The sequence below is a fragment of the Lineus longissimus genome, chromosome 10, assembly GCF_910592395.1.
Source record: "Lineus longissimus chromosome 10, tnLinLong1.2, whole genome shotgun sequence".
Lineage (NCBI taxonomy): Eukaryota > Metazoa > Nemertea > Pilidiophora > Heteronemertea > Lineidae > Lineus > Lineus longissimus.
Window position 1 is genome coordinate 16,010,803 of NC_088317.1, and position 27,407 is coordinate 16,038,209.

Below are 27,407 nucleotides of genomic sequence, written 5' to 3' on the forward strand. Positions count from 1 at the left end.
CATCCTGACCAGGCACAATGGCAACTGTATTACCTCAGTTCCCTGAGTTTGATCTCCAACCAAGGGAGACAGCCCCCATCCGGTTTGACAAATATGTGAAACGTTTGTCAAATATGTTCACAGCCATGGGAATTGATACCCCAGCCCGCCAAAAGGCCATGCTGCTACATTACGTAGGAGAATCCACGCATGATGTGTTCGATACGCTGACTGTACCTACTGTTGATGCTGATGTAGCAGACCGTGTAGATGCCTATCTATGTGCTGTCAAAGCTCTAAAGGACCACTTCGAACCTCAGAAGTCAGTCGATCATTTAGTGTACTCATTCCGGAAAGAAACCCAACAATCCGGCGAATCCGTCGCAGAATTCCACACCAGGCTCACCATCCTTGCGAAAAAATGGGATTTCGCTGACCAAAACTTGGAGAATAAGCGCCAGATCATCCAAGGAACCCACAACAACCGCCTACGCAGGAAATGCATCGAACAAAGCCTCAACCTGGAGAACCTCCTAAAGGCAGCCAGGGCCATGGAAATGGCCGATGATCACACATCTGTAATGGAAAGCCACAAAGCAAATGCTCTGTACTCTAAATCAAAATGGAAACCACCACTGGCGCAACACGACAAAAAACCAAATCCGCGCAACAACACCTGTGGATTGTGCGGTGGCCCATATCCCCACCAAAAGGAGTGCCCAGCCAAAGGAAAAGAGTGCACAAAATGTGGCAAACTAAACCATTTTGCCAAGGTTTGCCGCAGCTCCTCAAATTATGGATCGCGACCTCGACCAAACCAGAATCGCAGCCACCAAAGGCCCAAAGGTCGACAGCATCACCACAATGCAAGAGCCTTAGAGGATACCACTGATCAGCCTCAGGGGTTAGCCTCATCAATTTCCCATATCCCAAGCGATGAAGACGGAGACGGATACATCTTTCGACTTGGTGGAACGGGATCTGCATTATCTGAGAAACCGGTTTTTAGCGTTACTATCGGAAACACTAGGACCTCCATCATGGCCGACTCAGAGGCAACCGTAAATATTCTGAATAGTGAGGATTACCATCGCCTCAAGGAAAGACCTCCGCTCGCACCTTCGAAATCCAAAATTTATCCGTATATGTCCGCAAAACCGCTCGAGATCAAAGGCAAATTCGAAGCCGATGTACATAGCCACCACTGCTCATTAAAGGAAACATTCTATGTTGTATCCGGACCGAGTGGCTCATTGCTGAGTTGGAAAACCTCCCAAAAATTGCGTCTGATCCAGGTGGCTAATAACCTTGAAAACCCCACTGGAGCTAAACCTTCAATACCGGAGTTTGTCAAGGATGTCCCAAACGTGGTCGATGGCATGGGAGCTTGCAAAGGGGACCCAGTTAAGATACACGTTGACGAATCAGTTCGACCTATTGCGCAACCACATCGGCGAATACCATTCCACGGGCGACAGAAAGTTGAAGCAAAAATCCGGGAGTTGGAAAAATCTGACATAATTGAGCCATCCGAGGGGCCGACCCCTTGGATATCTCCAATAGTGGTTGTACCGAAACCGCGTAATCCAGATAAAATAAGAATGTGTGTCGATATGCGCGCCGTGAATCAGGCGATCATCCGCGAACGCCACATAATTCCAACCATCGATGACATTGTGTCCGACCTAAATGGGTGTCAGGTATTCAGCAAATTGGACTTGAAACAAGGCTATCATCAAATTTTACTCCACCCTGAATCGCGCCATCTCACAACATTCTCTACCCATATTGGACTATTTCGATACAAGAGACTCAATTTTGGCATGTCTTGCTCAGCAGAAATATTTCAAAAGAAAATAAGTGATGTCATACGTGGCATACCGGGTGTCAGGAACATCAGCGATGACATATACATTGGTGGAACAAACACCAAACAGCATGACGACCGCCTACAACAAGTGCTGCAACGCCTGTCAGATAATAATCTCACTATCAACCTACCAAAATGCGCATTTCGTGTGCCTGAAATGATCTTCTTTGGTCATAAGTTCAGTGGTGATGGAATTTCACCAGATCCAAAGAAAGTTGCTGACCTTCAAGCTATCGCAATACCAACTAACGTCACAGAAGTGCGCAGCCTCCTCAGCTCTGCCGCATTTTGTGCCCGGTTCATCAAGGACTTTGCAATCATCACAAGACCGTTGCGACGTCTCACCTGCAAAGACCAGGAATGGAGGTAGGATGAGGAAGAAAACAATGCGTTGCTGAGCTTGAAGGCAGCTCTATCATCAAAAACCACACTAGGATACTTTGACGCCAAGAAACCAACCGTCATCCACACGGACGCTAGCCCAGTAGGACTCGGCGCCGTGCTCACCCAAATCGAAAAAGACCAGTCCATCACACCACTGCATTACGCGAGCTACCCGCTCACGCCAACCGAAGCACGCTACCCCCAGATCGATCGCGAAGCCCTCTCGATATATTGGGCAATCAAACGCTTCCACCTGTATGTGTATGGGTCAGACTTCAAAATCGTCACGGATCACCAACCATTAGTGACACTCTTTAACAATTCATCCTCAAAACCGTCTGCAAGAATCGAGCGATGGCTCATGGAGCTGCAGAGATATCGATTCAAAGTTGAATATCAACCAGGAAAAGACAACCCCGCCGACTATGCGTCAAGGCACCCCATTAATCATCCAGCGGATAAAGATTTGGACGATAACGAGACGAATGAATACATTGCGTTCGTAGCAAAGAATGCCGTACCCAAAGCAATGACATTGTCCCAAGTTGAAACCGCAACCGCAAATGACGCAGTGCTGCAGGCCGTGATGTCAGCAATGAGGACTGGAATCTGGCACAAGACCCCACCAAATGTGTCTCTAGCGGACATTGCGAGGTATGAAAAGATCAAAGACCAGCTTACCACCACAGGAAAAGTTGTCCTCAAATCGAACCGCATTGTAATACCCACCGCGCTCCAGGAACAAACCGTTGACATCGCGCATGAAGGTCACTTAGGTATCGTCAAAACTAAGGCCTTTCTCAGAGAAAAGGTCTGGTTCCCACTCATGGACAAAATGGTGGAAAACAAAATGATATCATGCTTGCCGTGTCAAATCGCAACCCCAGTCAGTTCAAAGGAACCGTTGAAAATGACTACTCTACCAAGCAAACCGTTTGAAGACACAAGCGTCGATTTCGCACACGTCAATGGTGAGACAGTGCTCCTACTCATCGACGATTACTCGCGTTTTCCTTTCGTTGAACCAGTGTCAAGCACCTCAGCCCAAGCAATCATACCAAAATTAGACAAAGTCTTTGCGACATTCGGAATTCCAGACACAGTTAAATCGGACAATGGACCCCCATTTAACGGCGAAGAATTTGCGCGTTTCTCCAATATCATGGGCTTTCATCACCGCAAGGTCACCCCGCTGTGGCCAAGAGCTAACGGGGAAGTGGAGAGGTTCGTAGAAACCATGAAGAAAGAAGTGAAAGTTGCAAAAGCATCAGGGGTCCCTTGGAAAAAAGACCTGCAAACTTTCCTCCGCAACTACAGAACATCGCCGCACTCAACTACCGGCGTTCCACCTGCGACCCTGTTGTTAAAACGCGCTATAAACAATAAGTTACCACAATTGCCAAACGTGGACCCCATCGCAGAAATCATCCGGAAGCACGACTCTGAGCAAAAATCAAAAATCAAAGCACACGCTGATAAGAAAGCTTATGTCAGACCAAGTGAGCTCAAAGTTGGCGATGCAGTCCTGGTCAAAAGACCATTCACTGCGAAAAGGAGTGACACTCCATACGAAATCACACCAATGACGGTGACACACAAGAAAGGAACAATGGTAACTGCCGCTGGTGATGGTCGCGAGGTGACCAGAAATTCATCATTCTTCAAGAAGTTGGTCAACTATGACCCCAGTGACAATGAACAATTGCAACCTTCGGTGGAAATAAATGAACCGGAAAATGATAAACCTGAGTTCACACCCGCTGCTGAACCAGAGAATCAACAATTGGACTTGCAATTAACCCCACCCGTAGAGAACTCTGAACCAGGAGGGTCACCGCCGACCCCTGTAAAACCTGTGTTGCGCCGTTCGAACAGAGCCCGGAGAAAGCCGGAAAGGCTAGACTTGTAGCGATATGATCTGAGCGAACAGTACTCATAAACAATCATTAACATGATTAACAGTCATTATATAGACTCCTCTCATAGACAATCGTAACAGTTGTTACACAACATAGACTCATATATCATTATATGGACTCATAATTTCAGTTAATAGCGTTTGGACGATACTTACATCTCAAGTAATTTAGTTTAGGATATGTAATATGGTGGAGCTTTAGTAATCACGGTTCTGTGCCACATACGATGCATATGGCAATGTTAGAATTTTGGACTTTACAATGTTAAACACCAAATCTCATTTAATCATTTTATTAGAGCAATAATCTACAAGGAAGGAGATGTGATGTTTTAGTTTACATTGTGACAACAACCACAACCTAGTATTGGTCTACCTTGTAACAACGACTACAACAGGAACAGGAACTAGAGGCCTTCTTGTGTATTGACATTTACCATGTAGCCATGCTGAATAAATGGAGCTATAATTCACAAATATCATCTTTAATATCGGCCATCAACTTCACAACTCGCAAGTCTATTTGGTCTGTAAGAGATACACACAAACGGGTTAAGTTTTACATTTTGGCTTCACTTGAATACTCTACCTCCAACACATGGTGATTTTTCTTTTGAGTTCGAAAGAATTGCACCGACGGACGCTGGTATCAAAAGAACGGGCCGGTGATCATCATAAGCTCTCTGCTAGTAATCACATGAAAAAGTCAAAGGCAGTATCAGTCGGCAATCATCCGTTCCAATGCATCATTACTGATGTGCCCAAAGCTACCAGTCCGTGGGTATCCGCGCTATAGATGCATGGTGATTTTCGTTACTTTTCGTTACATTGTACTCCTCCAGACCCGGCGCCCGGCCTTTTTAGCCATTTGGGTACTATTTTCCAAACTACTGCTCCCCACAGTAGTAATGTGAATTCCGTACTGCCCTGTACATAAGCCTTTAGCACTGTTCGTGAAATAATATAAATTTGAAAATGAATTTGAAAACTTCCAATTGCGTCAATACGGACTATAAGTGAATTTCAGGAATGCCGTTGTGTCGACGGAAACACAAATACTACGAATACCAAGTGTCAGCTAATTTTTATGCATTATAGCTCCACTTGGGCATTGTGTATAACTGCATTTCTATTATCCTGGACACACACCAGTAATTACGAACGGCGTACCCTTTTAACGATATGGTCCCCACTGACATACCAGACGCTGCACTGTTCTCGGCATTGCATGGGTTCTTTATATAACTATTTTATGAAATATTTAACCAAAAAATTACCTTCCGAGGTAGTTAGGGGAAATCTATAACGCTTTAGACCTCTGAGCTTGGAGCACCGCCGTATCATTCGAAGAATTAACACACTCGTTGTCAACGCAGAATTATATGCACGATATTTCGGCGAATCAGGATAACCACACTGCCCGATTCGTGTACAGGTAGGACCAATACGGACACCTTCTAGATGGATCGTATTCCAATGTTTAACATGCCTTGAGGATCGATGCAGGAAGGATACCAGGGGTGGGTCTCAACAGAGATGTTATCATTTAAACATAGCCGTCCCGGTGTCCTGCGGTGTCCACGGCCAGAGAACCCGTATCAGCCAGATAGCATCTAAATATCATGACCGCACGGCCTATTATATATTGTTTCAATAACAATTACATTATATATTGTTTCAATAACAATTTTCAATAACAATTTTTAAAGCTACATTTTGTTATCAATACTAATCAATACTTCTTCTTCTTCTTCTTCGCGTTCGCTCTGCCTCTGGAGGGGACATTCTCCTGGGAGTATTTCCCCTCCAAGGCGGGATGAGCGGTAATGCGTGCCACTACGGTTTAGCGCCAATTGGGTTTATTGGCCTAGTGACTCCGACTTCGGCTTCGTGGCATAGACACCACAAGTTGAGGAGGGGTAGTTCACCACAAGCTACAGTCCACTTGGATGGGGTCTTTTACTTGCTCTGGAATAGACACCAGATACAAGGAACCTCGGTTTTACGTCTCATGCGAAGGACGGAGCAATCGAGGTAAATCAACTTGCTCAGGGTTGAAAGCAGACAGACCGGTGCGGGAATCGAACCCATGATCTTCGGATTGTGAGTCCGAAGCCCTAACCACTCGGCCATGCTGCCCCTATACTAATCAATACTAATCAATACTATAATCAAAGTGAAAATAAATGCAGTTTAAACAATATGATTTGAAATACAATAACGTAATGACGTGTAGGCCTACATTTTATTCTTCACTATCCGCTTTATGAGGACTTTCGAAACTCTTTATTTTCAAGCCTCTTTCCTCGCATTTAAGTTGAAAAGATGAAAACCTATTCCTTTATTGAATGAATGCAGAAGGTGAAATCATTCATTCTGTGAGTAGTTTCTGTAAAAAAAAAAGCTCTCGATCTCAAGATGAAGGCTTTACAGGATGACTGATTTCTCCTTCTTCACACCTTTTGTACTTTTATAATTTTATATCAATTTGTTATAATCCTTGCATATTTAGTTACTTAGTTACTGTTTATAACCGATAAATATATAATTTTAAGGTAGTAATAAAACATATTTGAATTTTGAAATTTGAATTTTTTTTGCATCGTATTTCATTGCGCCATGACGTCATCAGATCAAAATTCCAGTCTATTTGCACGTCGGACCAAGGAGGATACCGCGGTGACGTCATATCACGTGATCACATCCCATATTAGTGATCGCTATGGCCAAACAGATTCAGTCTACTGACAGCACCAGCACTGAACACATCTCCACGTCCCACTGTCTGGTGCGCTCCTGTACACAAAATCACCAATAGACATGAAATATTGCAATACCTAGTATGGATTCTTCCTGTGTAAAATAAAATTTAAAGAGCAGATTAACTTCCACGAATAAAAAAGACGTTTAGCGTGGCCAAAGTGCGGAAATAATGTCTCCGCTAAAATACACTACGAAATACACTAGGCAATGCACTATGCGATACACGGTAGAGATGCAGTTGAGTTTTGACTTAGAAGCCCGCCCATATCATAATATATTCATGTATTCATGAAGTATGAACTCATTTCTGTCCCATACAACTCTAAGAACAGTCAATTTCTCCTTAAATCATCACCGAAACCGCGATATCCGCAGGAAAATTTCGTTCTAGTGTCCGAAAATGCATGATCTTACAGGGGCGCTAACTCGACAAATAGAGGGGATCTATGGGGATCTATGCGAGTTTTAGGTCCTACATGTCTCGAACTTGTAAAATCTGTAAACATGCCTCCAAATCCCATTATGATAATGAAGAGATTGCCCATATCTTGGAGACTGTTTTGAAACCATCGCTAATTTTGGAAGATCGGTGCCCGGCTATTTGGCTTAAAAAACCCTATTTTTCCCCATCAAAACAGCACTTTTCATTATTCAAATGATAACTTGTTGTCTGAAGACTTATTTCATAGCAGAAAAGTACTAATAACTCTGATTTGATGCGAAAAATCTAACTTTGTTTGATGACTTGATTTTCCCTTGGCCGTGGCTCGAGTTTGTTTACAATATGCAGCGCCATCTTGGAAAAGCCGTGACGTCACCGCGGTATCCTCCTTGACGTCGGACCGAAATTTCAGGCTACAGTAGTGAAGTGGTTAAATGGAAACCTTTTGAAGTTTAGGTTCTGCAAAACCTGAAGAGACAATATAACAGCAAATGATATCTTCAAGGGTGCCTCCCATGCATGCTGCTTTACAAACCGACTAAGATCTGTACCTATGGACTTTCCCTGTATATCAAGACTGTCCTCACAATTTGATTCATTTGGCCATGTTTTTGTCTTTTATCATATTCTGCATCCAAAAACACGAGATTTCGATTCATATTCATCCCCATGATCAATTCTATGTTTTTGCCTTTGACTTTCATTTTAAACGTAAGAACAGGATTGACCCGTTTCAGCATTGCTTCATATTTCTTCTTACTGATGCTATCTTTAAATCGACAAAATATCTCAAATAAACCTATTAGATTATTGTGGTGAACAAGTAAAGTAGATCCGAATTTGGAGTTACCAATCAGAGCAACACTTGCCATAGGTGGCTTGATATTGTTTCTCTCGGGTTTGTATCCATTTGACTGCCGAAAATGAAAAACATCAATATGTTTTTCTTTATAACTGATCATAAGCAAAATATCAGCATCCAGGATAAACTTTGAATCCATTTTCATGACAGTCTTCCGCGTTTGTCTACCGTTAGGCCTCATCAATTTCGGAGATACAAATTTAACCCAAACTTTTCCCCGGTGTGAAGTAACCTTTACATCATAGACTGTAATGGACATTTTTCGAATTCTTGTACTCATGCAGCAAACAGCGGCATTTTGATCCCCGTTTCCAAAGTTGAACATCATCGATCGTATATCCACTAAACGTCGGCATCTGTCTTGCGCTGGAATGTCAATCTTTCCGCCAAAATAACCTCGCACGACGTCATACAGCAGTACAGTGGACGTCTTCATTCGGACCGCCAACAAATAATTTTGGAAAAATGAGCCCACAATTATACTAGTGCCACCATTCTTGTTTGTCGTTGTATCATACGCTTTTATAAACGCCTCATTATTTTTATTGTACCTATACACTATAATGTTAAACGTAGCAGCAGATTTTATGATTGAAGAACTTAATACAAGAATATAATTCTTGGTAGACGTATACATATATATAGACCCTGATTTTAGCCTGCTTATCACTGGCGGAATCACCCTAGATTTCCTGACTAATGTAAACTTTACGACATGCTTTACCTGGATTGAAAATAGGAAAAGAAATTGTAAAAGCCAAAATTTCCGCACCGGCTTCACAAAACCAAGTCTCATACGTTTCTTCTCCTTACCTCGCCCAAGACTTCATTATGTTGTTAGCACCTTCCCCGGCAGTTAAAAAAATGGCCGAGTCTATTTGGCAAGCCGCTCGCCGAACAGGCATCTTTTTTTGTCCTGTTTGGAGAGCCGCTTGCCAAACTGCACTAAAAAGCCACCCTGTTCGGCAAGCCGGGCTTGCCAAACAGGGCAAAAATACTACCCTCTTTGGCGAGCCGGAGAGGTTACAACATGTTGGCCAATCAGAGAGCAGTGACGTCATATTCGAATTTATATGCTCATATTTAACAATGGCCGACTTCACGCTCTCGATTCAATTTCTGTTACTAAACTCGGGTTTTGGTCAATAATCCATGAAGAAGCATGTACATGTACATGACTGTATGGATTTACAAAAAAAGTCATAAACGTGATTTAACTGATAAGCATGTTAAATGCATTAGTGTGCATTTCTAACGGCGTTTCACTGTAACTCCAGTGTTGCTGACCGTGTTGCCACGAATGATAATGAGCTCCTGGATGGTTGAATATGCATGAGTTCGGCTCTCCATCTAGGGCAGAAAAAAGGCGGTTTGGTGAGCCGGGCTTGCCAAATAGTCACTTCCTAAAAAAATTCAGGCCTAGCCCAATACACGGTCTATTATTAACACGGTCTTTAAACAAAGCCCGCTCGCACCGAGGCCTTAACATCTTTCAACAGGGTCGACAGGTCTGGTCATGTTGGTTACAGTAAGTTGTTAAAGTTTAAGCACGCTGATTTCCGAAAGCTGACTTTGGCGTCAGTTTTGGTCGTATCTTCCGATAAAGATGTCATGTTCTGATATTCTAGGAGCGCTCATTAACACATGAGCTAATCAAGAGGCCACTTGGGGGTCAGTTTTTGCTTTCAAAATGAGTGAACAAAGTGAATAGAGAACTACCGAGCTGATACTTCTGAATTGACAAATCACAAATCATTTATTACATACCTTTTTCTCATAAATTCGTGACATGCTCAATCGAAAAACATCCGTCTTTCGAACACAAGCCCCTCCTTTGCGACTCCACTGGCACAAGTTCTCATTCCGAATTACACTCACCAACAGGCACTCGTCTTGGAAAATACACAACAAGGCACACAGAATACCAGAAATTGCTGACTGCGAACCGAAGTCCGGTTCTGGATCGACGAAGGCAAAATCGTCTGCGAGTTTTGAGAAGGTCACGTGGTTAAAATTTGCCATCTTGGATCATGGTCGAATGTAGTAGTCTCGCAGCTAAGGTTGCGATTGAGTTTTGAATAATACACGATTTTCCTCAAGTCATATGAACCCAAACAATTTTAAAACTCGAACAACTATGGCACGGATGTATAGCATCCTTTCTATAAATCCGATGTAATGTTTAGTTTCACTACACCTTCTTTTTTTACTATTTCACAGTCGGTGCATTGAGACCACCAAATAAGTTGTTTTTACGAATAAATTCTAAGAGATAGTGTACATGTACATATGTATAAGGATGTGCACCACACTGTACAAATATAACGTCCCATTGATCTTTCTATATCTACTCTTATGACATGATATGATGTCTCATAGATAAGAGACGATTTCGAGCTTGAGAACTTCCGACAGGTAGAAAACCAAGTTGTCGACTGGGTTTCGGCCACTCTCGCTCAAATGCGTCCGATGGTACAGCTATCAGACCGACGCCTCGTGAAAGATGCATCTCCCATCTTTCGACAAGCGATTTCGATCTGATCGTATCCCGTCACAATAGGCATGTTCGCGATCCATACGAACGAAGAGGTACGAAGATCTTTGATGTAATCAATCATAGTCCTGTGCTGATTCATCAATGACACTAAATCACTCCTTTATACTTAGTTGGAGGAGAAATCTGGGATATCTTTGGGCTGCGGATATTTGGCGAGTCGCTCACCGAACTAGCATCATGTTTTGTCGTGTTTGGATAGCCGCTAGCCGAACAGCACCGAAAATCAACCAAGTTGGGCAAGCTGGAATGTAAAATGTGACTGATCAGCGAAATAAATACTTTGGATATATTGCTTAAGTCCTTCGCTCTACCTTCATTAGTGATGATCCCGTTGTCATTAACGATAAAGACTCCCTGGAAAGTATAAATGAGTTCGGCTGTCCACCTCATGCAGGAATAAACGGTTGTTTGGTAAGCCGGGCCCACCAAAAACATTTTCTAATCTTCAATAAAATGTATTTATGTACTGCGTCGTTCGTAGCTCTTCCAAAGATTTGCAAAACCTGTCTATTACACTGAAGTCCCGAAAACTTGCTTGTGTGTATCCTGAAGTTTGCGATTGACAGTGAGAGACACTGTGATTTCGGCTTATTCCTCGTCGCAAAAAGACCCCCTCACTTTTCTTTGAACACTAAAAGGGCGACGTAATCATTCACCACTTTCCTCAAGCAGCAATTTGGGACTTCCTGACAGGTTTTGGCCAATCAGAAGAGAGCAACCATGCTTGTTTCTCACAGAGAGCACGGCCGTGATCACATACGGGGGCTCTGATTGGTCAAAACCTGTCACCTGACAGGAAATCCTACATGATTTCTGCTTGAGGAAAGTGGCGAATAGTGATAGGAGCCCTTTGCATGCGAAGATTTCCTGTAGCAGCCTTAAAATGGCATAAGAATAATTTGGCTCAAACTGTGATGACGATATATGTACCAGCTCAGTGACGTCTGCGTGATAGCATCTGAGAGTAGGTGAGAAAACCTCAAAAGGTTATTTTTCGGCGGGAAAAATATGCAATCCCGAAAGTTTTTTCGGTAAAAGAAAAAATGAAATGTAAATCCGACGAATACGTACAGCTAACATAACTAATGGCAAGAATGTTGGCACAACTAATCATATTCGTACAAAAACAACGTCTTCATAAAATAAACTTAAGGTGCCAAAGCAAGACAACATGTTAGGGATGGCTTCGGAGTTGGTTTGGATTTTTGTTCGTTAACAAGATCGACTCCAAAAGCTGAACTCGAGAGAAAAATAAACGAAATCAATGAGCCGAAATCTACGATATAAGTACAACATCAAAAGGTAATTATACTGATCCTGAGTCGCAAAGGTGTTTGCCATATATATGCATGCGGCCATATATGGTACGTCGACTGAGTAACTTGACACGAAAAGTCGTAACCCTATCATCGTGTGTTTCTCGCCGTTCTGACGTGTATGGGCCGCCCTATCCGCGGGGTTCCTCATGCCGTCAACAACTTTTGAAACGCCTAGATGTTTAATCCGACTTGTTTATTTATCTAGAAGTGCCAAAAGTGAAATTTATGATTTATAAAACGATATGTGTGAACCCCGCGAAGTATCTATTGTAAGTTTTTATCTTTATTTCGTTTCCATCAAAAATAGTCTCAGCGCGGATATTGGCGTAGTTGCAATCGTCGCGACATCGCAACCGACACCAGCTTACCGGCGTCAATGGACCAATCAATTCACCGATACATTTCAGCGACAAGTCGTCGACTGTTTTTCTCAGTACGCCGTAAGCTCCGACCACTCCCATCACTGACGCCCGCACGAACAGAATCGCGCGCCTACTCACAACACTTCAGAAGTTTATTACGCCACCTAAAATGGCAGATAATCTTTCGTCATCGTTGTCAGGGCGGAGTTTGAAATATGGCCGACTGCTACTCAGACCCAGGCCACGTCGAGCAAAGGATTGGACGGATTCAAAGAACTAAGGCCCAGTCTGCAGCCAGAAACAGGACCGGCTTTGTATTTGCACATCACCAACCCTGATGTGGCACACAAAACTAAAAGACCGGGATACTGGGGTAGATTTCTTGTCCCTGTCTGCCCCCCGCCCCCGAACGCCAAAAAACGGATTCACAGCTGAAAATGCATTGGAATTTTTTTAAAAGGTTGGACATTTTTAATCACAAAAGTTTTACTGTGAGTGTCAGCCCAAATGCTCTGAAATCTGAAGGACAGATCAGTCATAATATCGCGTTATGATTAGCCAACATGATGGATATGGCGAATATCGTGTATTACAATGAAATCGGGGAATTTTTCAACAATATTGTCCTCCATGAATGACATATTTCCTACTTCGCTGTCCGTAGCTCTTCGTCGACGTTACGAAACTTGCCTGATTATGACGAATGTAGACTGTTCCGTACAGATTTGGAACATATCAAAGAAAAGCGGACTGTTGTTGAGGCCTTTAGTACCGCTATCAAGGACGTTTGAAGCCAACACTAACCATGCAGTAGCTTCAGGCAATCGTAACAATAAGAAATTAAACTGAATGATAGAGATATTGATACAATCGTTTCGTAAAACGTTTCTTTCATTGAATTGATACATGAAAACGGCAACAAATGACCTATTCAGTTTAGGCCCTGCATTTATTAACTCACAATAACAGGTATTCATTGTTTCAAAATACATTGTGTTCATATCTTATTCGATCTGAATAAATATTGGTATTGATTGGCCATAATCATAGATCGATACAATAATACAATGGTTTCGAGTGTTTCCATGTATTAAAACTTTTTAAAATCACATTATTGATTATAACCATAAATTTTGACAACGTCCAAAAGGAGAATGGCTATAATTGTGAGAGAAGCAAAAGTACATTACCTCGCAGTTAAGGCCGTAGCACACTAGCCGCCAACTTCGGCGTTCACAAGCGTTTTTTGCCGCAAGAGTCCTGAACGCCTGAAAAATCCCTTGTCGGCTACGAACGGCGTCGGCGAACGCGACCTGCCGCCACTTGCCGCAACTAAACGCCAAATATCTAACATGTTTGATTTTTGACGCGTGTCGCCGCGTTTGAACGCAAGAAGAAGCCAAGTGTGCTACGGATTGCCGCTTGAATTGGCGTCGGCGGCGAGGCTATGGCCAATCAGTATGCGTCTTGATGTTACATGATTTCAAAATGGCAGCCTAAAGTGGCGGAAAAGACGCTACTGGACGCCGATTCTGGGCAGGTGTGCTCTGACCTGGATCCACTGGCCGCCAACTTCGGCGTCGAGAGGCGTCAGCTGAACGCATCTTGTCGCCAAAGTTGGCGGCTAGTGTGCCGCGGGCTTTAAAAGAATTCAGGCCTAGCCAATCAAAACAAATCCTCTCGCACCTAGGCCTAAATTCTCATTTTCTACGGTATCTCTGTATCAAGGGATTATCAGGGCCAATCTTCACAACACCAACCCCACTAATCAGCTCTCATGGTGGTCGATATGCCAAAACTGGCAAGCGCAAATAAAGGTCATGCGGCAGGCAACCGGCTGTTTGTAGCCTCCTATCTTGGGGGAGGGTGGTGAGGAGGGGGGGGGGGGGGCAGCTTCTTACTTTGCGGGCCAAAATTTAAAATATAAAATTTTTAGTCACCGCCTACCTGGTCTTGGTACTTTAAAAACCAATGAAACCCCTTGAACTGCCTGGTACCACCAAATGATTTTGTGCAACCGTAGTTAAATAGTTTGTTTTACACACCATGTGTACCTTCACTTTAGTACTGTCATCTCGTAATCATCTCATGAATTGAAATACATTTCGATACACCTCGGCATATGTGGGTACTTTACATCGCTACAGTATTCATTGTCAAAAGCTTTAGGTCAGAGTGTTAAATATTTTTAGATATTGATATTTACCACTTGTTGGCTTTAATGGGCTATTAACAACCATTTTATTTCATTTAATCTGATCGGTTTCTGGGTGTTATGACAGCCCGGCTAGCTCAGTCGGTAGAGCATGGGACTCTTAATCCCAGGGTCGTGGGTTCGAGCCCCACGTTGGGCGTACTTCTTTTGTCACGACTTCATTCGTTTAACCCTTTTGTACCTTCATGTACATTTACTAGCAAGTCTATTTGGTCTGTAAGAGAAACACACAAACGGGTTAAGTTTTACATTTTGGCTTCACTTGAATACTCTACCTCCAACACATGGAGATTTTTCTTTTGAGTTCGAAAGAATTGCACCGACGGACGCTGGTATCAAAAGGACGGGCCGGAGATCATCATAAGCTCCCTGCTAGTAATCACATGAAAAAGTCAAAGACAGTATCAGTCGGCAATCATCCGTTCCAATGCATCATTACTGATGTGCCCAAAGCTACCAGTCCGTGGGTATCCGCGCTATAGATGCATGGTGATTTTCGTAACTTTTTCGTTACATTGTACTCCTCTAGACCCGGCGCCCGGCCTTTTGGCTCACCGTTAGGGGAGTCTATACGATAGCCCTGTGTCCGTCGTCGTCCGTCGTCGTCCGTATCCTGTGTGGCACGTTTCTTAACCGCTTGACCCAGAAAGTTCATACTTGGTGTGTGGGTACCCCTAGGCAAGACCTTCCTTCAGAATGAAAACCAGCGCAATTTGACTGCTGGTCTGCCATATAGGGGGCGCTCTTTGAAAACCTATTTTTGTCATTTTGAAGCTTATGGTTAAAGCTAGAGCGATGAAAATTTTATGGTGGGTGTATCTAATAAAGGTACATCACATATCACACGGGTTTTTGATTTGACCTTCATTTCAAGGTCACAGAGGTCGAACTCTAAAATTTCTTTGATCATGGCACGTTTTTTTGCTATTGGTCATAGACTCTCTAAATTTGATATGTAGACACCTATTGGGCATCTCTACATGTTGACACAGATTTAGGTCAGTGTGACCTACTATTCAGGTATAAGTAGGTCCAGGTTAAAAAAGCCCATTTTCTTTATTCCAGCAGATTGAAGTTTGAAATGAAGTTTTAGAGGTCGGCCTGATATAGAGGTTTCGATATTAAATAGATTAATTTCGTTTCATATAACTAGTTGGCGGTATTGTGCAAAAATGTCAGTTGGCACATTGCCAGCAGTTTTGAATTTCGCGGTTCGAGGCAATCCGTCGGGTATCCCAGATGCGCAGTGTTGTACTGCGCCACTAGATCTGCATACTACAAGTATGGAAGACAGCCATTTTATGAATTTGAAGCGAGACGAAGAAGAAATTAAATCACCTTGAATCAATGCTAAAACTTAATCATTCGCTCTTCGGATGAGGTCGTATGTGTTGATTACATTCTTGTGATTGGTTTGAGATTATTAGTTTGTCCTCATTGCCGGTTGTTTTAGAAAATTTTGACTGTGATTGGAAGGTAAAATGAGAAACTTGTCACACTGTTCTTCGGCTTGGAATGGGGATAGTCAACGCAGAGCCAGTTGGTACAAGCTGCCTTGCGAATCGGGGTGGCGTAATAATACTGTAAAAGAACAATAAAATGATGAATTGTAGCAGTGTGTGTCAGAAATTATGTGATTTCCATTGCATTTGACGATCCCAAAGTTTCGAGAGTATGGCAAAATGGCCGCTGCCGTCATTGGAGATTAGCGTCAAGTCAAGCCGGAACCTTTCGTTACAATGTGGGCCTCTAAACACAAGTTAATGGTTTATAATCACCCAGACGCTACTCATTAGGTAAACCTCTACTAAAAACACTTGCTTTAATTTTTGTAAACATGTCACGAGTGCCTAAAAAGAACCATTTTGTGATCGTTTTTCGTCGCTGTAGAATGTACACAGTCAGAGTCAGTCAGTGTGTCAACACAACAACGGTGTTAGTATACACATGAATCCATTATACACGGAGACACGAATGTAAACATTTGCCTGTTGGGTCGGAAGAAGTTCACCGTTACCGATCACTGCCCCAAGAAAGGTCATCTGAGCTGGTTGACTAAAGTAGATGATTGTAGCACAGCTGTCATCAGTGCTTTTATAGTTAGGCCTAAGTAGTATAGTCGGATTCATAAGTAAATGTCACTGACTGCCCTTTTGGGTCGATGTGCAAAAACTATTGGGCCGATTTCTTCAAAGTTTGGTTTTTCTTGAATCTAATTTCGGGACCCAACACAATTTCCATGTTAGAGATTTGCAAATTATAAAGAAAAAAATTGTCAACTTTGGCCATTTTTGGGGAATCTGGAGGGCCCGATTTTTTTTGATGGATAGTTCTAAATGAAACTTGGCAGCTTTAAAGATACACACGAAAAAAAATTAACCTGAACATTTCAGCAAAATGCATCCAGAAATAAGTAGTACAGAGGAGAAAATGTCAAAATCAATACACTACGTCAATGTACACCAATACATACAAAAAAAAATTTTCGTAATCATGGTTACTGAAATATGAAAATCCTCTTGGGTCCCGAAATTAGATTCAAGAAAAACCAAACTTTGAAGAAATCGGCCCAGTAGTTTTTGCGCAGCGGCCCAAAAGGGCAGTGACATTTACTTATGAATCCGACTATAGGGCTGTCTTGTAACTATGTTATTGTCTCAAAAATGAATACAAACTGCTACCTAGTTACTCAGTACATCATATTCTATACTGTGCATTCTTTGCTTCAATTGTTCTTGTATCATATTTTTCAACATTTCTCTCTAATCGCAAGCCGAGGATAAATACTCCTTTCAAGATAACGTAATCACACGCAATTCCACAGGTACATCCCATTCATTTGAAATTTCGGCCAATGACAGCAGGTTTTACAAAATGTAAATGCACTGTTTATTTTCAATAGTCACTGAATAGCTAAGACACATGTAAACCCGTCTTAATTGGCCAGAAAACATCTCTCAGCTTCTCCCACAAATAACGATTCACTTATTCCAACGTCAGTAACATGTGCACGCGGAAAACAATACGACTAAATTCACTTTTTCAAGACAAACCACACCATCCCACAACTATTGCATGATTAACCCCTAACAATGACAAGTTCTTCCTCATACTCTCCCTTTCATATCGACAGGTGAGCACAATGGCCCTGGCCATTTCATTAGCCATTTTGGGTACTATTTTCCAAACTAATGCTCCCCACAGTAGTAATGTGAATTCCGTACTGCCCTGTACATAAGCCTTTAGCACTGTTCGTGAAATAATATAAATTTGAAAATGAATTTGGAAACTTCCAATTGCGTCAATACGGACTATAAGTGAATTTCAGGAATGCCGTTGTGTCGACGGAAACACAAATACTACGAATACCAAGTGTCAGCTAATTTTTATGCATTATAGCTCCACTTGGGCATTGTGTATAACTGCATTTCTATTATCCTGGACACACACCAGTAATTACGAACGGCGTACCCTTTTAACGATATGGTCCCCACTGACATACCAGACGCTGTACTGTTCTCGGCATTGCATGGGTTCTTTATATAACTATTTTATGAAATATTTAAACAAAAAATTACCTTCCAAGGTAGTAAGGGGAAATCCATAACGCTTTAGACCTCTGAGCTTGGAGCACCGCCGTATCATTCGAAGAATTAACATTTTTCCATACTCGTTGTCAACGCAGAATTATATGCACGATATTTCGGCGAATCAGGATAATCACACTGCCCGATTCGTGTACAGGTATGACAGTAGGACCAATACGGACACCTTCTAGATGGATCGTATTCCAATGTTTAACATGCCTTGAGGATCGATGCAGGAAGGATACCAGGGGTGGGTCTCAACAGAGATTGACAATAAGTACCGTACACTGGTGAGATGTTATCATTTAAACATAGCCGTCCCGGTGTCCTGCGGTGTCACGGCCAGAGAACCCGTATCAGCCAGATAGCATCTAAATATCATGACCGCACGGCCTATTATATCATATCGAAGTATCAACATTATATATTGTTTCACACTCGTCGACAATAATTGTAATAGTGATTTTCAATAACAATGAAAGCTACATTTTGTTATCAATACTAATCAATACTAATCAATACTATAATCAAAGTGAAAATAAATGCAGTTTAAACAATATGATTTGAAATACAATGACGTAATGACGTGTAGGCCTACATTTTATTCTTCACTATCCGCTTTATGAGGACTTTCGAAACTCTTTATTTTCAAGCCTCTTTCCTCGCATTTAAGTTGAAAAGATGAAAACCTATTCCTTTATTGAATGAATGCAGAAGGTGAAATCATTCAGTCTGTGAGTAGTTTCTGTAAAAAAGCTCTCGATCTCAAGATGAAGGCTTTACAGGATGACTGATTTCTCCTTCTTCATACCTTTTGTACTTTTATAATTTTATATCAATTTGTTATAATCCTTGCATATTTAGTTACTTAGTTACTGTTTATAACCGATAAATATATAATTTTAAGGTAGTAATAAAACATATTTGAATTTTGAAATTTGAATTTTTTTGCATCGTATTTCATTGCGTCATGACGTCATCAGATCAAAATTCCAGTCTATTTGCATGTCGGACCGAAATTTCAGGCTACAGTTGTGAAGTGGTTAAATGGAAACCTTTTGAAGTTTAGGTTCTGCAAAACCTGAAGAGACAATATAACAGCAAATGATATCTTCAAGGGTGCCTCCCGTATCATATTTTTCAACTCATGCATGCTGCTTTACAAACCGACTAAGATCTGTTCCTATGGACTTTCCCTGTATATCAAGACTGTCCTCACAATTTGATTCATTTGGCCATGTTTTCGTCTTTTACCATATTCTGCATCCAAAAACACGAGATTTCGATTCATATTCATCCCCATGATCATATCCATGCTTTTGCCTTTGACTTTCATTTTAAACGTAAGAACAGGATTGACCCGTTTCAGCATTGCTTCATATTTCTTCTTACTGATGCTATCTTTAAATCGACAAAATATCTCAAATAAACCTATTAGATTATTGTGGTGAACAAGTAAAGTAGATCCGAATTTGGAGTTACCAATCAGAGCAACACTTGCCATAGGTGGCTTGATATTGTTTCTCTCGGGCTTGTATCCATTTGACTGCCGAAAATGAAAAACATCAATATGTTTTTCTTTATAACTGATCATAAGCAAAATATCAGCATCCAGGATAAACTTTAAATCCATTTTCATGACAGTCTTCCGCGTTTGTCTACCGTTAGGCCTCATCAATTTCGGAGATACAAATTTAACCCTAACTTTTCCCCGGTGTGAAGTAACCTTTACATCATAGACTGTAATGGACATTTTTCGAGTTCTTGTACTCATGCAGCAAACAGCGGCATTTTGATCCCCGTTTCCAAATTTGAACATCGTCGATCGTATATCCACCAAACGTCGGCATCTTTCTCGCGCTGGGATATCAATCCTTCCGCCAAAATAACCTCGCACGACGTCATACAGCAGTACAGTGGACGTCTTCAATCGGACCGCCAACAAATAATTTTGGAAAAATTGGCCCAAAATACTAGTGCCACCATTCTTGTTTGTCGTTGTATCATACGCTTTTATAAACGCCTCATTATTTTTATTGTACCTATACACTATAATGTTAAGCGAAGCAGCAGATTTTATGATTAAATAATTTATTACAAGAATATAATTCTTAGTACATATATACATATACATAGACTGTAACCCTGATTTTAGCCTGCTTATCACTGGCGGAATCACCCTAGATTTCCTGACTAATGTAAACTTTACGACATGCTTTACCTGGATTAAAAATAGGAAAAGAAATTGTAAAAGCCAAAATTTCCGCACCGGCTTCACAAAACCAAGTATCATACGTTTCTTCTCCTTATCTCGCCCAAGACTTCGTTATGTTGTTAGCACCTTCCCCGGCAGTTAAAAAAAATCAGGCCTAGCCCAATACACGGTCTATTATTAACGCTGAAAGGGTGGATGTCGTCCTGGGTGCCGACAAATGGTACCCAGGTTCGAGATCGACTGGACAATAAGCACCCTGGGTGCCATTACACTAGACAAACAGCACCCAGCTTCTTTTTGCCTGGCTTACGGATCTTAGGGACGACGTTTCTTGCAATCTCGTTTTATCTCACGCCGTGGTATTGCGGCATTAGCAGTGCTCGAAATAAAAAGAACAGATAAACAGAAAAAAACGCGTTTAGGCCTATAGGTCTTTGAAAGCACATTTCGGATGTATCCCTCCTATATACCTTTTCTGAATAAATCATCCGAAATGTGCTTCAAAGACCTTTAGGCCTGAACGCGTTTTTTTCTGTTTATCTGTTCTTTTTATTTCGCGGTAGCCCATGACATCCCGCAGCCACAATCAGTCCTATGCGTTTCTCCTCGGCCACTTGACCTTATCACGAGCGCGTTGCCGCAGGTAGTGTATTGTTTCTCCGTACGGTGGGGTTCGCGTCCGGCCTGTTTTATGTCAGCATGTATTGTGCTCAGTAGGTTTGGGTAGTGCCGGTGTAAAAGAAGAAAATGTCCCCCTGGAAAAAGTGTCCGGCCCTATTGTATTCCACTATCTGGTTCTATAGAAGCCATGACCGCCAATAGCTCAGAGATTAAAGCGCATAATATAATCCATTGTTTCCCGGACATTCTATCCCAGGACATTTTAAACTTCTACACCGGAATAAAATCTTGATTTAGAATCCTATCTGGATTTCGACCCGACATGTCACAAATCACTTATTACATACCTTTTTCTCATAAATTCGTGACATGCTCAATGGAAAAACATCCGCCTTTCGAACACAAGCCCCTCCTTTGCGACTCCACTGGCACATCTTCTCATTCCGAATTACATTAACCAACAGGCACTCGTCTTGGAAAATACACAACAAGGCACACAGGATACCAGAAGTTGCTGACTGCGAACCCAAGTCCGGTTCTGGATCGACATAGGCAAAATCGTCTGCGAGCTTTGAGAAGGTCACGTGGTTCAGATTTGCCATCTTGGATCATGGTCGAATGTAGTAGTCTCGCAGCTAAGGTTGCGATTGAGTTTTGAATAATACACGATTTTCCTCAAGTCATATGAACCCAAACAATTTTAAAACTCGAACAACTATGGCACGGATGTATAGCATCATTTCTATAAATCCGATGTAATGTTTAGTTTCACTACACCTTCTTTTTTTACTATTTCACAGTCGGTGCATTGAAACCACCAAATAAGTTGTTTATACGAATAAATTCTAAGAGATAGTGTACATGTACATATGTATAAGAATGAGCACCACACTGTACAAATATAACGTCCCATTGATCTTTTTATATCTACTCTTCTGACATTATATGATGTCTCAGAGACGATTTCGAGCTTGAGAACTTCCGACAGGTAGAAAACCAAGTTGTCGACTGGGTTTCGGCCACTCTCGCTCAAATGGGTCCGATGAAACATGGTGGAGAGGGAGATATCAGACCGACGCCTCGTGAAAGATGCATCTCCCATCTTTCGATAAGCGATTTCGATCTGATCGTATCCCGTCACAATAGGCATGTTCGTGATCCATATACGAACGAAGAGGTACGAAGATCTTTGGTGTAATCAATCATAGTCCTGTGCTGATTCATCAGTGACACTAAATCACTCCTTTATACTTTGTTGGAGGAGAAATCTGGGATATCTTTGGGCTGCGGATATTTGGCGAGTCGCTCACCGAACTAGCATCATGTTTTGTCGTGTTTGGATAGCCGCTTGCCGAACAGCACCGAAAATCAACCAAGTTCGGCAAGCTGGAATGTAAAATGTGACTGATCAGCGAAATAAATACTTTGGATATATTGCTTAAGTCCTTCGCTCTACCTTCATTAGTGATGATCCCGTTGTCATTAACGATAAAGACTCCCTGGAAAGTATGAATGAGTTCGGCTGTCCACCTCATGCAGGAATAAACGGTTGTTTGGTAAGCCGGGCCCACCAAATATATTTTCTAAATTTCAATAAAATGTATTAATGTACTGCGTCGTTCGTAGCTCTTCCAAAGATTTGCAAAACCTGTCTATTACACTGAAGTCCCGAAAACTTGCTTGTGTGTATCCTGAAGTTTGCGATTGACAGTGAGAGACACTGTGATTTCGGCTTATTCCTCGTCGCAAAAAGACCCCCTCACTTTTCTTTGAACACTAAAAGGGCGACGTAATCATTCACCACTTTCCTCAAGCAGCAATTCGGGACTTCCTGACAGGTTTTGGCCAATCAGAAGAGAGCAACCATGCTTGTTTCGCACAGAGAGTATGATTTCTGCTTGAGGAAAGTGGCGAATAGTGATAGGAGCCCTTTGCATGCGAAGATATCCTGTAGCTACCTTAAAATTGCATAAGAATAATTTGGCTCAAAGTGTGATGACGATATATGTACCAGCTCAGTGACGTCTGCGTGATAGCATCTGAGAGTAGGTGAGAAAACCTCAAAAGGTTAGTTTTTCGGCGGGAAAAATATGCAATCCCGAAAGTTTTTTCGGTAAAAGACAAAATGAAATGTAAATCCGACGAATACGTATAGCTAACATAACTAATGGCAAGAATGTTGGCACAACTAATCATATTCGTACAAAAACAACGTCTTCATAAAATAAACTTAAGGTGCCAAAGCAAGACAACATGTTAGGGATGGCTTCGGAGTTGGTTTGGATTTTTGTTCGTTAACAAGATCGACTCCAAAAGCTGAACTCGAGAGAAAAATAAACGAAATCAATGAGCCGAAATCTACGGTATAAGTACAACATCAAAAGGTAATTATACTGATCCTGAGCAGCAAAGGTGTATGCCATACATGCGGCCATATATGGTACGTCGACTGAGTAACTTGACACGAAAAGTCGTAACCATATCATTGTGTGTTTCTCGCCGTTCTGACGTGTATGCGCCGCCCCATCCGCGGGGTTTCTCATGCCGTCAACAACTTTTGAAACGCCTAGATGTTTAATCCGACTTGTTTATTTATCTAGAAGTGCCAAAATTGAAATTAAGGATTTATAAAACGAAATGTGTGGACCCTGCGATGTATCTGTTGTAAGTTTTCATGTTTATTTCGTTTCCATCAAAAATAGTCTCCATCAGCGCGGATATTGGCGTAGTTGCAATCGTCGCGACATCGCAACCGACACCAGCTTACCGGCGTCAATGGACCAATCAATTCACCGACACATTTCAGCGACAAGTCGTCGACTGTTTTTCTCAGTACGCCGTAAGCTCCAACCACTCCCATCATTGACGCACGCACGGACAGAATCGCGCGCCTGCTCACAACACTTCAGAAGTATTGCGCCATCTAAAATGGCAGATAATCTTTCGTGATCGTTGTCTGGGCGGAATTTGAAATATGGCCGACTGCTACTCAGACCCAGACCACGTCGAGAAAAGGATTGGACGGATTCAAAGAACTAATTAGGCTCAGTCTGCAGCCAGAAACAGGGCCGGCTTTCTATTTGCACATCACCATCCCTGATGTGACACACAAAACTAAAAGACCGGGATACCGTGGTAGATTTCTTGTCCCTGTCTGCCCCCCCCCCCTCCCCCCCAAACACTGCAGTTGTTTCGGGCAACACCAAAAAACGGATTCAACTGAAAACGCTTTGGAAACTTATAAACATGTTGGACATTTTTAATCACAAAAGTTTTCTGTGAGTATCAGCCAAAATGCTCTGAAATCTGAAGGACAGATCAGTCATAATACCGCGGTATGATTACTCAACCTGATGGATATGGCACATATCGTGTATTGCAATGAAATCGGGGAATTTTTCAACAATATTATCGTCCTTGAATGACATATTTCCTACTTCGCTGTCCGTAGCTCTTCGTCGACGTTACGACACTTGCCTGATTATGACGAATGTAGACTGTTCCGCACAGATTTGGTGTTCGAGTTGGAACATATCAAAGAAAAGCAATCTGTTGTTGAGGCCTTTAGTACCGCTATTCAAGGACGTTTGAAGCCAACACTAACCATGCAGTAGCTTCAGGCAATCGTAACAATAAGAAATTAAACTGAATGATAGCGATATTGATACCATCGTATCGTAAAACGTTTCTTTCATTGAATTGATACATGTATACGGCAACAAATGACCTATGTTTAGGCCCCACATTTATCAACTCACAATGACAGGTATTCATTGTTTCAAAATACATTGTGTTCATATCTTATTTGATCTGAATAAATATTAGTATTGATTCGCCATAATCATAGATCGATACAATAATACAGTGGTTTCGAGTGTTTTCATGTATTAAAACTTTTTAAAATCACATTATTGATTATAACCATAAATTTTGACAACGTCCAAAAGGAGAATGGCTATAATAGCATTCCGCGAAGTTACTATTTATAGCTCACAAGGTCATTTGCATAAGATGTTGATGACGTTTTAGTCACGTGACAGTCGGACATCGACACTTATTTCTACGCATTTGAGCTTATTTCAAAGTCAATTATCTTTGACCCTGCATTGTTTTTAGCATGAATGATACCATAGAGTCAGAGAGAGAAATATTCAGAACAATTATGTAGTATTTCCAACACTCGGACACGTGCCAGATTGAATCTTACTGCCCTAGTTAGAAAGCCTGAATCCATTACGAAACCGCATGTTTGTCCGACATTGCCTGTAATTCAGCGATGGGGAAATAGAGGGCAGCAGCTGCAGTGACCTCATCATCGCGGAATGCTATTGTGAGAGAGGCAAAAGTACATTACCACCCAGTTCAAATAATTTAGGCCTAGCAAATCAAAACAAAGCCCTCTCGCACCTAGGCCTAAATTTTCATTGTTCTACAGTCTCTCTGTATCAAGGGATTATCAGGGCCAATCTTCACAACACCAACCCCACGAATCAGCTCTCATGGTGATAGGCCAAAACTGGCAAGCGCAAATAAAGGTCATGTACGTGCGGCAGGCAACCGGCTGTTTGTAGCCTCCTATCGTGGGGGAGGGTGGTGAGGGGAGGGGGGCAGCTTCTTACTTTGCGGGCCAAAATGCAAAATATAAAATTTTTAGTCACCGCCTACCTGGTCTTGGTACTTTAAAAACCAATGAAACCCCTTGAACTGTCTGCTACCACCAACTGATTGTGTGCACCCGTAGTTAAATATTTTGTTTTACACACCATGTATACCTTCACTTTAGTAGTGTCATCTCGTAAACATCTCATGAATTGAAATACATTTCGATACACCTCGGCATATGTGGGTACTTTACATCGCTACAGTATTCATTGTCAATAGCTTTAGGTCAGAGTGTTAAATATTTTTAGATATTGATATTTACCACTTGTTGGCTTTAATGGGCTATTAACAACCATTTTATTTCATTTAATCTGATCGGTTTCTGGCTATCTGGTATGACAGCCCGGCTAGCTCAGTCGGTAGAGCATGGGACTCTTAATCCCAGGGTCGTGGGTTCGAGCCCCACGTTGGGCGTACTTCTTTTGTCACGACTTCATTCGTTTAACCCTTTTGTACCTTCATGTACATTTACTTGCAAGTCTATTTGGTCTGTAAGAGAAACACACAAACGGGTTAAGTTTTACATGTTGGCTTCACTTGAATACTCTACCTCCAACACATGGAGATTTTTCTTTGAGTTCGAAAGAATTGCACCGACGGACGCTGGTATCAAAAGGACGGGCCGGTGATCATCATAAGCTCTCTGCTAGTAATCATATGAAAAAGTCAAAGACAGTATCAGTCGGCAATCATCCGTTCCAATGCATCATTACTGCTGTGCACAAAGCTACCAGTCCGTGGGTATCCGCGCTATAGATGCATGGTGATTTTCGTGACTTTGATCTTGGAGGTCTTCTGGGTTTGAAAATGTCTCCTTATAACTGGCCTGACATGTTCTGGTGGCCGGTTCTACCAGGCTAAAGATCTGATCAAGAGTCCGACGGTCTTGTACACACTGCAAAGCCATCAATACGCGAGTGTTAAATAAAGACTGGTACAAAGAAAAGACATTGCGAACTTTCAGAAAACGTCGTCTGAAAGTACAATTTCAGTTAAGTTGAGGCATGCACTTTGAACATTTGCCTCCTGAATAAACACCTTGACTTACGTTTGAGGCAAACACATTGAACATCTGCCACCTGTATGTACAATATGACTTAAGTTTGAGGCAAACACATTGAACATCTATCTCCTGTATGTACAATATGACTTAAGTTTGAGGCAAACACATTGAACATCTGCCACCTGTATGTACAATATGACTTAAGTTTGAGGCAAACACATTGAACATCTGCCACCTGTATGTACAATATGACTTAAGTTTGAGGCAAACACATTGAACATCTGCCACCTGTATGTACAATATGACTTAAGTTTGAGGCAAACACATTGAACATCTGCCTTATGTATGTACAATGTGACTTAAGTTTGAGGCAAACACAGTTAACATCTGCCTCCTGTATGTACAATATGACTTAAGTTTGAGGTTGATGTTGTTAGTCCGTAGTCCTGTTTACTTTTTACTACCCGACTGCACAGCCCTATGCTTTTATCACTTCGCTGTACAAACGATACCTTTGTCATTTGCCTATTCTGAAGCCTTGTGGCACTGGCTTATATTTACCTATAATTACCAATACCCTGCTGGATAGACCAATTCACCAACCAACTAAACACGGTACACCTCCGCGTGTTGCTTTTGTTCCCTTCG

The 27,407-nt window shown here is 41.9% G+C and overlaps 2 protein-coding genes and 2 non-coding genes across 8 annotated transcripts in view; 3 read left to right on the top strand and 1 right to left on the bottom strand.

Annotated features, from left to right (window-relative positions):
* Positions 1 to 27,407, top strand: part of LOC135494379 (uncharacterized) — a 104,654-nt gene that overhangs the window by 61,079 nt on the left and 16,168 nt on the right. The gene's annotated exons all lie outside the window — the stretch shown is intronic.
* On the bottom strand, positions 5,948 to 17,370 carry LOC135495149 (uncharacterized). Of its 5 annotated transcripts, none has more exons than XM_064783592.1 (3): positions 17,353 to 17,370; positions 9,986 to 11,016; positions 5,948 to 8,942 (listed from the first exon to the last, which is right to left on the bottom strand). In XM_064783592.1, exons 2-3 carry the CDS (start codon positions 10,238 to 10,240, stop codon positions 7,908 to 7,910), a joined length of 1,290 nt encoding a protein of 429 aa, XP_064639662.1. In that variant the 5' UTR covers positions 10,241 to 11,016; positions 17,353 to 17,370; the 3' UTR covers positions 5,948 to 7,907. The 5 variants fall into 5 exon arrangements, with proteins under 5 accessions (XP_064639662.1, XP_064639660.1, XP_064639658.1 ...); XM_064783590.1 differs by lacking the exon at positions 17,353 to 17,370 and adding an exon at positions 14,404 to 14,461; XM_064783588.1 differs by lacking the exon at positions 17,353 to 17,370 and adding an exon at positions 13,647 to 13,737.
* Positions 14,738 to 14,810, top strand: Trnak-cuu (transfer RNA lysine (anticodon CUU)). The gene has a single exon. It is a non-coding gene; the product is annotated as a tRNA-Lys (tRNA).
* Positions 26,098 to 26,170, top strand: Trnak-cuu (transfer RNA lysine (anticodon CUU)). Its single transcript has one exon. It is a non-coding gene; the product is annotated as a tRNA-Lys (tRNA).

Bases quoted from the DNA above. Each gene is read 5' to 3' on its own strand.
- LOC135495149 (XM_064783592.1), bottom strand. From the start codon at position 10,240: ATGGCAAATTTTAACCACGTGACCTTCTCAAAACTCGCAGACGATTTT. The intron at 8,943-9,985 runs GTATGTAATAAA...TTTTCAATCCAG, and splicing joins CACGAATTTATGAGAAAAAG to GTAAAGCATGTCGTAAAGTT.